The 14,009-nt window shown below is 37.6% G+C and overlaps 1 protein-coding gene across 3 annotated transcripts; it reads right to left on the reverse strand.

Moving 5' to 3' along the window:
• Window positions 1-600: 600 nt before the first annotated feature.
• On the reverse strand, window positions 601-11,315 carry tspeara (thrombospondin-type laminin G domain and EAR repeats a). 3 transcript variants are annotated; one of them, XM_028438343.1, is made up of 13 exons: window positions 10,924-11,315; window positions 8,955-9,178; window positions 7,266-7,582; window positions 6,801-6,891; window positions 6,552-6,708; window positions 6,315-6,440; window positions 6,153-6,223; window positions 4,898-5,059; window positions 4,600-4,807; window positions 4,271-4,503; window positions 1,385-1,563; window positions 1,194-1,295; window positions 601-978 (listed from the first exon to the last, which is right to left on the reverse strand). In XM_028438343.1, exons 1-13 carry the CDS (start codon window positions 11,006-11,008, stop codon window positions 825-827), a joined length of 2,109 nt encoding a protein of 702 aa, XP_028294144.1. In that variant the 5' UTR covers window positions 11,009-11,315; the 3' UTR covers window positions 601-824. The 3 variants fall into 3 exon arrangements, 2 of the variants coding, with proteins under 2 accessions (XP_028294144.1, XP_028294143.1); XM_028438342.1 differs by having other exon boundaries at window positions 6,315-6,443; XR_003672837.1 differs by having other exon boundaries at window positions 860-978; window positions 1,090-1,205; window positions 6,315-6,443.
• Between the last annotated feature and the right edge of the window lie 2,694 nt (window positions 11,316-14,009).

Consider the following 14,009-nt stretch of genomic DNA (forward strand, 5'->3'; position numbering starts at 1 on the left):
AATTCTATACTAAATCATTAATTATTTATAGAAAGTGACAGTAATATTGCATTGAATCATAGGGTGATTAGGGGGTGGGGCTTCTTCTTGCTGCTCATCTTTGTTTTTTGTTTTTTTTTCTTTTTTGATTTAATCTTTTTTAATAAAATGCCAAGGAAAAAGAAAAGAAAAAGACAATTACTGAAATTGGATCTTAAAAAGTTATTTAATAATTGTGTAACTATTAGATTAATCCTAACATTTACTACACTAAATCATAATGATTGCTACTGTAATACTATTAACCTGAATGAATATTTAATCAGTTTTTACCCACTATTGTTTACCAACATGAGGCTATATAGTAATGCATAAACAATGTGTATCTCACAGATGGAAACATTGAAAAATATGCTTTATTCATTTCCAATAATTTACAGACACTTTTTACAAATAATTTTGGGTTTCAGGAGGGAAAAAAAGTTATAACTCATCTTCTGTGAAAGGACATCATACATTCTATAGATTAAAGAAAAGGGTACATTTTCGAAAACTTTTTTTAATTATTATTATTTCTGCTTAATCACACACAAATACTCATAGACAGAAATGGGTTGAATTCAAATGAAGTCTTTTTTTTTTTTTTTACCTTCGCAGTGTATTCATCTGTCAATACCCTTATTTTATTATGATTTATGTTCAGTCAGACAGTTGCTCTCCACCCGGTTAGAGTGTTTTTCATGTTAAAGGGGAACCACTGCTTTTTCATGTGAAACGGAATATGGATGAGCTGTAATGGGTTCAAAATAAATAAAAATGTAAATAAAATGAATCGTTTACTTTCATCAGTACGTTTTCAGTTTAAATACTTTGGAAAGAGGTGCTTTGGCACTGGAATAGATCAAGTATGATTCTCCACCCGTGGTGAAATATTCCCAGTCACTGCACCCAATTGTTGGAAGCCAGTGAATAGGAACAAATCCTTCATATCCCTGCCATCTAAAAGGAAACAGAAACAAGGACATGAATCATCGGAGTCATTTTCTTCTCCTCACAAACACATTAGGACTCACATATCAAAAGTGCTGGAAGGGAAGGGAATAAATTTACATTACGAGGTGTGTGTCTTCAAGTTTCCGTGACAGACACGACTTGGTAACCAGAATACATGAATTATTTTACATTGGGAGTGGTGCTGTTGACACTTTGATTACCTATAGAGAATGCTGTTGAGAGAGTAGGATTCCCCATTGAAGGAATTAGCAACAACAAGGAAGTATTCTTCCCCGAGACTGAAGAACTCCCAATCCACTGCACTAGAGGGAAGGAGAGCAAGCAAGAAGTTAAGATGACGGCTTAGGGTACAAACACACATGCATGACCTTCACGTGCACATGCTTCCCACCTGTGGGTGACAATATCCTGGAAGCGGACAAACAGCTGTGCACCCATGTCCAGTTCGTATATAGTTGAGTTGATGGTGTATTGGCTTGGTTTGTTTCCATGAAGCCTGTGACCATTTGCAACAACCAGGAAGACTCTGCTTCCAATCTGGAACATTTCCCAGTCTGTGGCACAGAAGGTCTGGATCGATAAAGAGAAAAAAGCCAATCAGTCAATGAACCTTCATCTGAGAGGCAATGTAGTATTACTGAGATGAGAAGTGCGAATGGAAAAATATTAAAGAAGTGTTTAATAGCATTTATCAATAGGAACGTCCATTTATTGTAATGTATATAATAATGTATTCTTTATTAATCACTGTCGTGAAATAATTTCTCTGCATTTAACCCTGAACAGGCCTCATCCGTCCGATGAAGCCTGTTTCGTTTGCTGATCTCCATGTGTGCGATAAGTCAATGCATCCATGTTAATGTCTGCATGTTTATGCCTCCGTCCAGTGTCGGCTCTATTCCGGGCCGCCATGGTGGATTATGTCGTCACCCAGCGCGTCATCGCCGCAAGTCGCATATGCGCAAAACAACCGAAATAAACTTAAAGCGGAATTAAGTGTTGTTAACTGTTTATAAGAAAGAGGAATTATTTAATTCGGAATTAAAAACAGAATAAACCAGCCACCTAATTCGGAATTAGGTTTAATTCCGAATTAAATTAGCATTAGGAATGAAGTGTTTAGAAGGTCAGGTTAAAGAGAAATTACAGTAACTTTTATTCTTTTAGTAGGGAGCAATTAGGGTTCAAGGACTTGCACAACATCCCACAGTGACCCAGGTGAGATTCAAACCAGTGACCCTTCGATAACAAGCCCGCTTCCTTTACCACTACATATTCACTCAAAATGCTAAACAATCATCATTGCACCATTCTCAAACTCAGCATCAAAATGTCCAATTTTCCATATGATCAATTTCAAGATAAAACTTCAATTAAAATAAATCAAAAAGATGAAAAGGGCATTATGGTTTTTTATTTTTATTTTTTTTTATTTTTTAAAGGCATAAAAAAAAAGCAAATTTTGACAGCATTTTTATATTCTCTCTGACACTGCTTGAACGGTTTTGGGTTTGTTTGGTTTGTTTTTTTCAAATTGAATCTGTGTTACATTACATCCCAAACTTGACCACTGAAGCATGAATTTGTGTGTGATGATCTGCCTCTGTATGTTAAACTCTGGATTGTGTCTTGAGTAAACTGGGTTAGAGTCCAGCTACGTGCAACGAAGAACAGGAGGGAGCAACACACATAGAATATGATGAATAGACACAACTTGTTGAAAACTTTGTACATATGGGGGATTGTGCAGAGTTTCAGTCACAGATGAATAAAACAGCATAATAAAACATGGGGAAAAAAGGAAGATATTTAGACACATGGGCACATACAGAGAGATTGACAAAAGTGTTCATGAGATCAAATTAAGCTACCTGTAGTTTGTGTTTTGTATGTGAGTTTTACATAACATGGCATTGTAATTGGGAGCCCTACTATTTAAAACAAGCTGCATTAGCCAACACAATTCCAAACCAGTAAATATCCATCTATCTTCTGCACCTTGGTAGCACAGTAGGATTTCCCATCTGAACTAAGGTGCAACAATACATTCCACGACTGACACACACAAATACACAATGACTGGCTTTCACTTTTACTCCCAGATTCAATTAGTTCACTGTTTGTACTGTATGTCTGGTCGGGGTGTCCTGATCTGATAACGATATCAGCCTGAAAATGGATATCAGATTCAAATTTCCAATTTTTTTTTTTTGCAATTCATTTTTTATTATTTTTATTCAGTTGTAGAATACTGTAGATATTATGTTGAAAGTTAAAATGTATGTAACCAATTGGTTAATAATAAATGGGTCAGTTTTTCTCATACCTACTGTTGCTGACTATTGTTCTCTGTTTGAGTAACATCACTTGATTGAGTCTTTTCTAACATTTCACACTACAAAATAATCTTTGTAGTAATTTTTTTATATATATATATATAAAAAAAGTAAGAAAAGTATGTATGATTCATGCTGATATTGTATCGGATCAATATCGGTATGTGCCGATACGCAAGGCTGCAATATTGGTATCATGAAATGAAAAAGTTGTATCGGGACATCCCTAATGTCTGGTGTAAATATAGATTTGACTGAAAGAGGAACAAAGAATACCAGGAGAAAACATGCAAGTTTTTCACAATAAGACCAGTGTACGATCTCACAACCCTTTAGTGAAAGGCAACATTATATTTCCTCATTTCCATTCTGCAGCACCACATATCAGCCATTGACAGCTTCACAATGCGTTACGCTGCTAACCTGACTGAAAATGTGTCATTTACACAATCATATTCATTTTTGTTCCCAAACATTTTCAGGTTGTTCATAACATACTGGCCCCTCAGGTGTTTCTTTGGATCCTCATAACCAGCAGTGGAGTTTCCCTAAATCACACATTTTACTCGTGGCTTCTCACATGGCTATTAATGTGTCAACACTCACACATCAAATGTGACGGGATTCATGTATACCATTCACTATCAATTACATGTCAAAGCACTGCTATCACTTGGGCAAACGATGCCAAACCACACGCTCTATTTTTGGCTCGGACTTGAATGCATTAACACGCTTGATGTCTTGTTACCCTTTAATCTCACACTCAGTATTTCCTTTATTTTGTCAGGCCAAAAGAGTTTTTTTTAATCTTCTCTAAGATAAAGATGTCAGAGGGAAAGCCAAAGCTGAGCGAGTGAGAAAATGAATGGAATGGATAATAATTGTTACCCAAAGGACTGCTGAACTTTTTTGTGGATCTGCAGTGGGAAAAAACTAACCTTAATCCTCTGGAACTCCTGGAAGCTTGCATTGACCCAAACATAGATGACAGAGTCTACAGATGTGGTCACTCCATCAAAAGCATTTGCCACCACTAAAAAGTCATACGGGCCAACAGTAAAGAACTCCCAGTCGTAGGCTCCTGAAGTCTGCAGCATCTGGTGAACCCCAAATGACTTTGTCAACCTGTTCCACTTGTAGATTACACTATCGATGGTGTGATTATTGTTTCCTGGAAGGCAGACCAATGGATGAACTGCAAAGGGTTTCTCGTTGGGCAAATCTGTCATATTTTACAAGTCTCTGTCAAAATGAAATGCGTTCTTACCTTTACGGTGATTTGCCACAGCCAGATAGTGTTGGTTTGTGATGGTGAATGCCTCCCAGTCTCGTGCACAGTAAGTTTTGAGTGTCTGTACCGCCACAAACTTTTTTCTTCTTCTGCTCCATTTGTAAACAACAGAAAAGTCCCCCTCTGACTCTGTGCTAAGTCTCTTGTCCAGACCTCCTCCAGAGTTTGACACCACCAAATACGTCTACAGCACACCAAAGAAAATCAGTAAATGTTTATGTTTCTATTAATGACAATAGGGGGCATTTCTACCCAACATTCCTCTGAACAGGACCTTCTTTCCCAGGGTGAAATGTCTCCAGGCCAGCGCCCCCTGTGTGCTGATATTCTGGTAGAGCTGGAATCCAGTGTGGTTCCATCGATACACAGCAGAACCAGAGACTGTGGACTGGTGGGCCATGGCAGCCATGAGACCCATGCCAGGCACCTGGAACACCTGGGTTATTGATGAGATGAGAATAAGACAGGACAAAGACCATGACAACGGAGCTGATCAATAAGCAGTGTTCACAATTTAATCACCATTATGGATCAGAATTGAAGTAAATATTCAAATACTTCTTGATCAAAAAGAAAAGGATCAAGTTAGGCTTGCAGCAGGGATTTAAAGCTCAGTTATTGGACAGGCTATAGTCGTATTGTCTGAGATTAGGATGTGTTTCAATCCTGCCATTCAGACTGTGTTTTTAAAATCCTCATTCCTGACTCAGGATACATCAAAGTAAAAACTTCCAGTTGAATGGATGGCTGATGAATGAGTTCAATTATATAACTGTCAGGCAGACTTTATATAGTGTCAAACTCAAGGCTTGGGGGCCAAATCCAGACCGAGAGCATACAATTTGGCCTGCAGGAGAAATAAAAATGGGATGAATCATTGTGTAAATTACCATCTGATTCAGTTGTAGATCATTCAGCCTCTCCAAATACCCAAACTCAATGAAACGTCCCAATATTTGCAGGGCACACAGTTTTCCCATGCTTGTATCACAAGACGACTTCAGAACTCAAATTATTCAACAGCATTTCACCAGATTAAATTAAAAAAACTGGTCACAAAATCTAGGAAATTTAAAGTGAAGATCATTCAGGGACTGATATCTGTCACTTATTGCTTGGATATTGTCATGCCTTACTTTACTTTATATATCATTTATAAGTGGAAGTGCAAACTAGAGCACATTAATCTTCAAATTACTAATTCTGCGACTGCTCGATATTTGGCCTCTGGACTAAAAATAGTTTGACGCCCCAGATTTATAGGATCTTTCTTTATCTTATATATTCATATATACTGTAGCTGAAGAAATTGGAGCCTTTAACCGCCAACATTTGCCTCTGGAGGGAATCAGAGGACCCCAGAAAGCTCACGTATGCACACTGAAAACATACAAACCACAAAGACAATCACGGCCCACTTTCAAACCCACACCCAGTTCTTGTGAGACACCCAACCTAATCATCTCCTCACTGTTCTACCCTCGAGCTCAATCACTTCCCACAAGTATTCAAAAGACAACAATAAATACCTCCACATCGTGCGTTTCAGAGCTGGTGGAGATCACCTGGTGTTCCAGCACATAATCAAGCCGTTTGTGATCTGTATTCATGAAAAAAAAAAAAGAGAAAACTAGTATTGATTTTTATTTGTCAAGAGCAGATAAAAGTCAACTAATGAAATAAACCCTCACCTTCTAACACAGTAATCCACATTGCTCCGTCACAGATGTACAAGCCTTTCCTGAGAGGGTTAAACCACAGCTGACCTTGTTGCGAGTCTGAGCACGACCTCTCCAAACCCACTGATACCTGCTGGTCTGCTTTTTGACAGACCACACCAAAAAAGAACGAGGCAGTCAAAACGACTGACATGTGTTCCTTGTGTCTGTGTCGTATGAGATTTCTGATGAAGTAATAGTTCAAATTACCACGGGATGATAGATGTCTGTCATCCTCACTTCCTTGATGGGGCATATCAAGGAGAACTGGAGGCACTGACAGTGCCGCCAGTCGGGGGTGAGAGGAAGGGCAGATATGATGTGTGGCGTCGGCATCAGGCACCAGAACCAGCTGTCGTATCAAACCCTGATAAAATAACAACACATGAGATGCATTACAGTTCACCCTGCATTTCAATGGCTTCTTATTACAGAGGAAAAGATAGAAATCTGTCTCACTGAAAACAAGCCTTTCCATCTACCGCGGCTGCCAATGTGGAATCTGGATCCCTGAACGTTGAGGTCCGAAGGAAACGGCCTGGGGGGAACACTTTTGACAATAAAAGAAATTCATAATTATTTCTAATAGCCAAAGTATGTTGTTTTTTTTCTGCAAGTGCATTAAATTCTCTATGATTAAAGTAGTCCCCTCTTTCCTTTCTGAGACAGGAAAACACAAGACATGCCTTCGCCTTCCATTACATATTTAACTATTATGTGGGTGTTGATGTTATGGCCTGAGGGAGTTTCCACCACAAAAAACATTGATCAAATTCTGTCAGACGACTATGATAGGGCTGCAGGGTGCAGGCAGATTTGGAACAGTACCATTTTATTGTGGTGAATGATGTACAGTGCCTTAAGGGTGTTCAGAGAGGGCAGGAAGAGAGGGTGTCAGTAGACAGTGTAGAGCAGCAAGCTCACATTTCCAAAGGTGGGTCGCAATCCACGGTGAGCCTCACGTGATGCCTCCCAGCGACTAAAACTAGAGTGTGCCACTGCGTATCAGCCAACGGGGTCCCCCGAAACACCCAGTGCTCCGTGACCTCTCCTTGACCTTTGAAAAAAAACTTCAGCCGTTTTCTGGAGAACTTTAGACCAAGTGCGACCCGCCCATGTGTCGCCTTCCTTTGCCGCACATCTTTTTCTTTTTTCCTCTTCCTAATGTCAGCTTCATCCCTCTTCTTCTCCTTCTTTATTCCTTTGTTCGGCTCCATCATGGTGAAGACATATTCATTTCCCTATAAAGGAAGATAACAACCTTTGAAACACAAAGCAGGAAACACTTTAACTCAATAACATTCAGAGGCAATTAAATTAAATGTTTAACCGCACTGTGTCAATTTTAGTTATGATCTATAGCCTTAACATCATGACCACTAAAAGATTTGCTTATTGTGAAACATGTTCATGAATGGACCAGATTCGGGAGCAATTAGACATTTTGTAACTCATATTTAACGCGTTGAAAGCGGAAAAATGGAGAATAATGAAGATTGATGAATGAGTTAAGGACGTGAGTTTTACAAGAAGGAAATTGCGCGTAAACTTTAAACATGGGTTGTTCTGATCTGCAGTGAAATGAGCCGAGGTTTCATTAATGCACAAAAATGTTCAAGTCTACAGTTTAAACAGTTGAGAATGGTGTTTAGGTGACAAGTTGGCTGTAGCAGTGTTTTTGTGTAAAAGAGGCAGCTAAAGGGAACCTGCAGATTAGGCAGGTGATCATAATGTTATGGCTGGCTTGTGAATATCTAACAAACAAGTAACAAATAGGGAATTAAATTCCATCCTGATGAAGTGAAGCTCACAGACGTCTAACAAGAAATCAGCAGTGGGTCTACATTTATGACTGAATACTATTATCCAGACATAGGCAACTGGCGGCCCGGGGGCCACATACGGCCCTCGGTCTAATTTAATGCGGCCCCCAGAGTAAACGTACAAAATGACAGGAAAATACACAAAACAAAAGCAAGAATACGTTTAAAAATACAAAAAATTGGTTTTATGTATCTTGAGATATGTAAGAATATATATGAAACCCAATAAAAAAAATATGTGGGAAAATACAAAGAATTACAACATTGCAGGAAAATACAGTAAAAGAGTAGAAAAACACACAAATACTCCAAAAACACACAAAATTACGACAAAAATAAACTAAACAACAACAGTAATATGCAATATGACTAAAAAAAATACTCAAAAGGATGACAGAAATGCAAAAAATGCCTCATAACGAGAAAGACAAGAACAAACATACACAGGATGACAGAAAAAACTCATTGTTTTTTAATGTATTAATGCTCAGATTGGTCATTATTCTAAATGCTGACATGAATGTTGATAATGTGGCCCATTGATCAAACAATCACATTTTTGTGGCCCCCGCTGTGATAAAAGTTGCCTATCTCTGCTATTATCTATAAATCCTTGTCTGATTGAGTTTGGGTTTATTATTTTAAACTATAGTAATTATAAATTAAAATAATTATCACATCTTCGAGTAGTGTGGCGTTATCTTTTTCATCGTTTTTTTTTTTTTCCTTCGACACATGAACAGATGGTAATTTGCAGCATGAGTTTGGGCTTTTTCTGACAAATTCTTACCTTTGGAGCCACTTTACTAAACTTCAAAGTCAAAACAATGGAGAATATCTTTGGGAAGAGATCACAGTTTGCCAGCAGCTCAGAGGCAGGGAAGCTCATGGAGGAATCGGGGCTGGAAAGCTGAACACCCCTCACCCCCCCATCCTGCCTTATCTGGACCCCGGGCACAGGTTTCGAAGGGTTTTTCTCGAGAACCAAAGACAGAAGGTCCAGAGGAAGGGAATCTAGACACATAGAGCAAATGTAGACGATGAAAGGATAATTAACGTTGAAACAAGATCTAAATGGGCAAAGAATATACTGTAAGTCTTATTAAAAGTCATTTCTGGATGGCTTACGAGAGGATTCACTGTATTAGTTAAATACTACAAAGTGTTTCACTCTTGAATCAGTTTTTAGACTCATTATTTATTCAGTTGCAGCAAAACTCACTTTCAATTATCAGTAATAAATAACGTCATTTTTACACATTAAATCAACCCAATACCGTCAAACAAGTAAATAGTTTAATACTATTTGTTAACTGATAATTTCATTCATGTATTTATTAATCCTCTGTATAAGCTACATCCTGTACAGCAGGGGTGTCAAACCAAATATAGAACACTGTGATCTCGAGTGGGCCACGGATTTTTGGTGGGAAAAAGGTGCAATTTCAACATTTTTATGCCCATGTTCAAGCAATAAATGACAGATATCACTGCTGGTTCTTTTCTTTTAAAAAAAAAAAAAAAACAATCCATCATTTTAAAGAAAATGTGACCAATGCGTGTGTAATTTAGGGCAATTTTGTGAAGAAGTTGCATGATTTTAGAAGACTGGAGCGTTCCCTTCTATTGTTGTGATTATAGTGTGATTAAAAATGACTGCAGTCGTGTTTTAAAAGCACAGGAAAATAGCGATCCCCTGTGCAAGTAATGAGGAGTTTTATTAGGTTTGTGTCAATGCATAGGGACTTTACATCTGAATGTTTTGGTAATTTACACAATGATTCATGCTTTCGCTGTCACTTTAAACATTCTCCTGCAGGCCAACATGGATGCTGTCAAGGGTCAGATTTGGGGCCTTGGGCCTTGAGTTTGATTAATGGACTGTACAGAGTCATGGGTGTCTACTTATATACATGTTTTAGGACTGTGAGAAGAAAGACTATATGCAAATTGCACTTACTGTATCTGATCCAAAGTCATCACTTCTGAAGTCAATCCCAGAATATATCAATGGTGCTAATTACAGTACTTGATGATGAACCATTTTACTCAGCTGCTTCTGTGACTAATAGTTTCTACTGACCAAGCAGCATTTTCATAAGCTACAATTGTCCTTATTGCTTTTCATTTGATTGATTACGTGGTGAGGTTTCGATGTTTTCCATGTTTTTTGACGCACTCACCTGCTTTACCTGCTGATCTTTTCAAAACCTTCCCGTACTTGTATGTTTCATTTTGTTTTATCTGACAATAGTTGCAAAGTCTGGATGCCCAGGCTGTATTCTGATCAAATAATGACTATTTTCTAACTTATTTTGCTCCCCGTGTGTGCATCAGTAGCCAAACGAAGCTGGTAAAGCTTTGTGAGACAGTGAGATGAGTGGAGAAAAATCACCAGCGTGAAGAGTTTCATAGTGACAGTGTATAATGTGTGTCGAACAGTTGTGGAATTTAAACCGCATCCACTGTCTGTACTTGTTACAAGATGTTCATTTAAGTTAATACAGCAAGAACACACACACACACACACACACACACACACACACACACACTCACTCCCTTTGCGCTACAAGCAGACAGAGACAGTGAATTATCCAAAAGAATTTCACCTCCAGGGGTTTTTCATGTTTGGGATGAAACCATAAACCATCCAGCGGATAATCATTTACTCAACATTACATGCAATGATTTGAATTTTAGGAAATAGAGCGTACGCCTGAGATGGAAGAAATTAGGCAGAATAAAAGCTGGAATGATACCTGAACATTGTCTCTGTGAGTCTCTGGATGTGTCGGTGACCTTTAACCCCAGTAGAAGAAGTTGAAGAATGATGAGAGCTGACATTTCCACAAGTCTCTTGCTTTCTCAACTTAAAAAAGTGCCTCCATGTTGAAGATAGATCTCTATTTGTTTATTGCATCCATTTAAAAAAAAAAAAAAAAGATATCTTCTAAGTGATGTACAATCTACTTAAATGTGTGTTTTTCATTTTGATTGCAGGGGTTCTCCTCCAAAGTCCAAGCAGCAAAGAGCTGGAAGTCAGTCCACAGAAGAAGAAAATCCCCCGAGCATCTGTGCGTGGAGAGAAGTCCATGGACTGTGAGGAGAAACCTGCACCTGCAGCTCCTTTTCAACACGGCACTCATGCAAATGTCTGAGCAGCCTTTCACTTATCCACCCTCAACCACAAATCTGATGACACAGAGCTGCCAGAGGGGTGAGCTGCTCCTCTTTGTGTGTCTGTGCTCACTTTGAAACACACAGACTGACAGACACAATATATGAGCTGGTCTGCAGAGAAAATGTGTGTCAGAGAGGAACATTTTCACCTTCATTTAGACTGTGAACGCAGACGGGTGAATAGAGCATGTTGAGCTTTTATTCACTAATGCAGAGGTGGGTGTTAACTGAGGTGCATTAGTTGTAATCCCACACTTTATTACCAGAGAAACTAAAGTACAAGCACAAAAGCTGGCTGTGATGTTTCCTAGAATGTGTGCATACATCAGAGATGACAAGTATTGAACAAATACTCCATTACTGTATATTTTCTGGTATCTGTACTTTACTTGAGTACTGGTATTTATTTTTTTTAACTTTTTTTAAACAAATATCTGTACTTTCTACTCCTTACATTTTAGAAATGAGTTAATTGTCACTTTTAAGACATAAAGATGACGTTACGACATAAAATAACATCAAATATTGGTAGTTTGAGCTTTTTTCTGTTAGGCAGGTCCCTTTGATTTATTGCTAACATTTTCAAGTTTTTAAAAATGTTAAACTCAAAGCTGCTTTGATGGTTTAATTGACCATTTTCATATGTTTTTTCTTAAAACATTTTATTTACAAATTGTATTTATAATGAGTGCTAAATTCTCCAGGTGTCCAAATGTAACAGATTTAACTTGTTTTCATGTATCAGTATTTTAGAAGTTTAAAAAAAAAAAAAAAAAAAGATATCTTATTATTGAAGGGACATATGTTTTACTTTTTTTTATTTTTACTTAAGCACATTTAGTAGCATGTACATTTTTACTTTTACTCAATTAAGGGAGCAACTTCCATACTTTTACTTTTACCAGAGTTGTTTTTTATTCACTTATCTATACTTTTACTTGAGTATTGAAGACTTTGCCATCTCTGGCAAACATGAACAATAAATGTGTAATAATAAGGCCCAAAGACAATAAAATAAAATGAAGTCAAGTTAACTATGTTTTTATTTACTTTCTCCATCTATCCATACTATATAAGGATAATACATTTGTTTGAAAAGTGCTGGAACAAAACCATTTCTGCAAATAGCACCAAACTCATGTACAGATGTAATCCCACAGACAAGAACTTTACTGATTTTATTTGGAACATATTTTCTAAAGTCCTTTGGCTCCGGCTTCTCACAACCTTTCCACACCGGGCGACACATTTACAAGGCAAATAGTCTCTATTCTTTACAACCACATTAAAATCACAGAGTGCACATGGAAGCACATTTTAAAATCCTCTCTTTATTTATTGATTTTTTTTTTTAAATGTATTTATTTACGGAACAATATAACAAAACAGGCTTCCAGCCCCCATCCCACCCCAACCACTCCCCCATTACATTCATACCACAATCACAACTAGGAGTGTGACAATATCTCGATATGGCGATATATCACGATATTTTTTCGCACGATCGATTATCAATATGCTTGCGCTAAGTATCGATTAAAAAAATTATATATATATATTATTACTTTCAAAACCTTTTCTGCTTTTTCACTAAAATGTGCAGGTAGGTTTTCACAGAAATGTTGTCACTGTTTGTTGAAGGAACCAATATATTGTTTACTGGAATATTGCACTATAATGGTGTCACTGGTAAGAAAGACTCTATTATTTGTTTACAGAAAACACTATTGGAGATACTTATTCATTTACATTTGTATGTTGACACTTATTTACAGAAATGTTGCACTAAAATAGTGTCACTGTTCATAGGACACTTTTTCAATTTATTGTCTTTCAGAGATATAAAATCCATCCATCCATCCATTTTCATACCCGCTTATTCCCATTTATCAGGGTCGCGGGGGTCTGCCGGTGCCTATCTCCGGCTCTCATAGGGCGCTGGGCGGGGGTACTTAATATTTTATTTTTTTTCTTGTTATGTCATAGATTATCGTAGATTGATTTCTTACCAATATATCGATAATCGCAGTATCGTCATATCGTGAGACCATCGTTATCGTGAGCTTTGTATCGTGTATCGTATCGTGAGGTACTCAGAGGTTCCCACCGCTAATCACAACCACAGTCATCCACACATTCATAGTGTTGTTAAATTAAGATTAAGATTAAATCGGGGCTTTCGCCTTTAATTGGCCATGTAATGTTACATGGAATTTGTCCTCTGCATTTAACCCACCCCTGAGGAGCAGTGGGCAGCCATTTTTTGCGGCGCCTGGGGAGCAGTCACAAAGTTGTGATAGGAAAGCCAAATAGAAATAGAAAAGGAGCACAAAGCAAACACAAATGTATAGCATAACAGAATGAGAAAAATAAATAAATCAATAAACAAAATACAACGCGGTTGGAAAAACAATAATAGCGTAATAAATGGCACACCTTTAAGAAAGAACACTTAATAACTACGTATATCCTCTGACTTCACTCTTTGTTAATTCCCTCAAAACAGTTTGTATCTATGAACAGGGTCAATGTCGTTTCCACATATATTAGTGGTATAGATTTGATTCCTTGGGGTCAATTTAACCCCATTCTATGTTTATCATTTGAAAAATAATAGCTGACTTTATTTTATTTATTTTTTCTTCATATTTTATGTCTTTTCCTT

The sequence above is a fragment of the Gouania willdenowi genome, chromosome 22 (genome assembly GCF_900634775.1).
Source record: "Gouania willdenowi chromosome 22, fGouWil2.1, whole genome shotgun sequence".
Taxonomy (NCBI): domain Eukaryota; kingdom Metazoa; phylum Chordata; class Actinopteri; order Blenniiformes; family Gobiesocidae; genus Gouania; species Gouania willdenowi.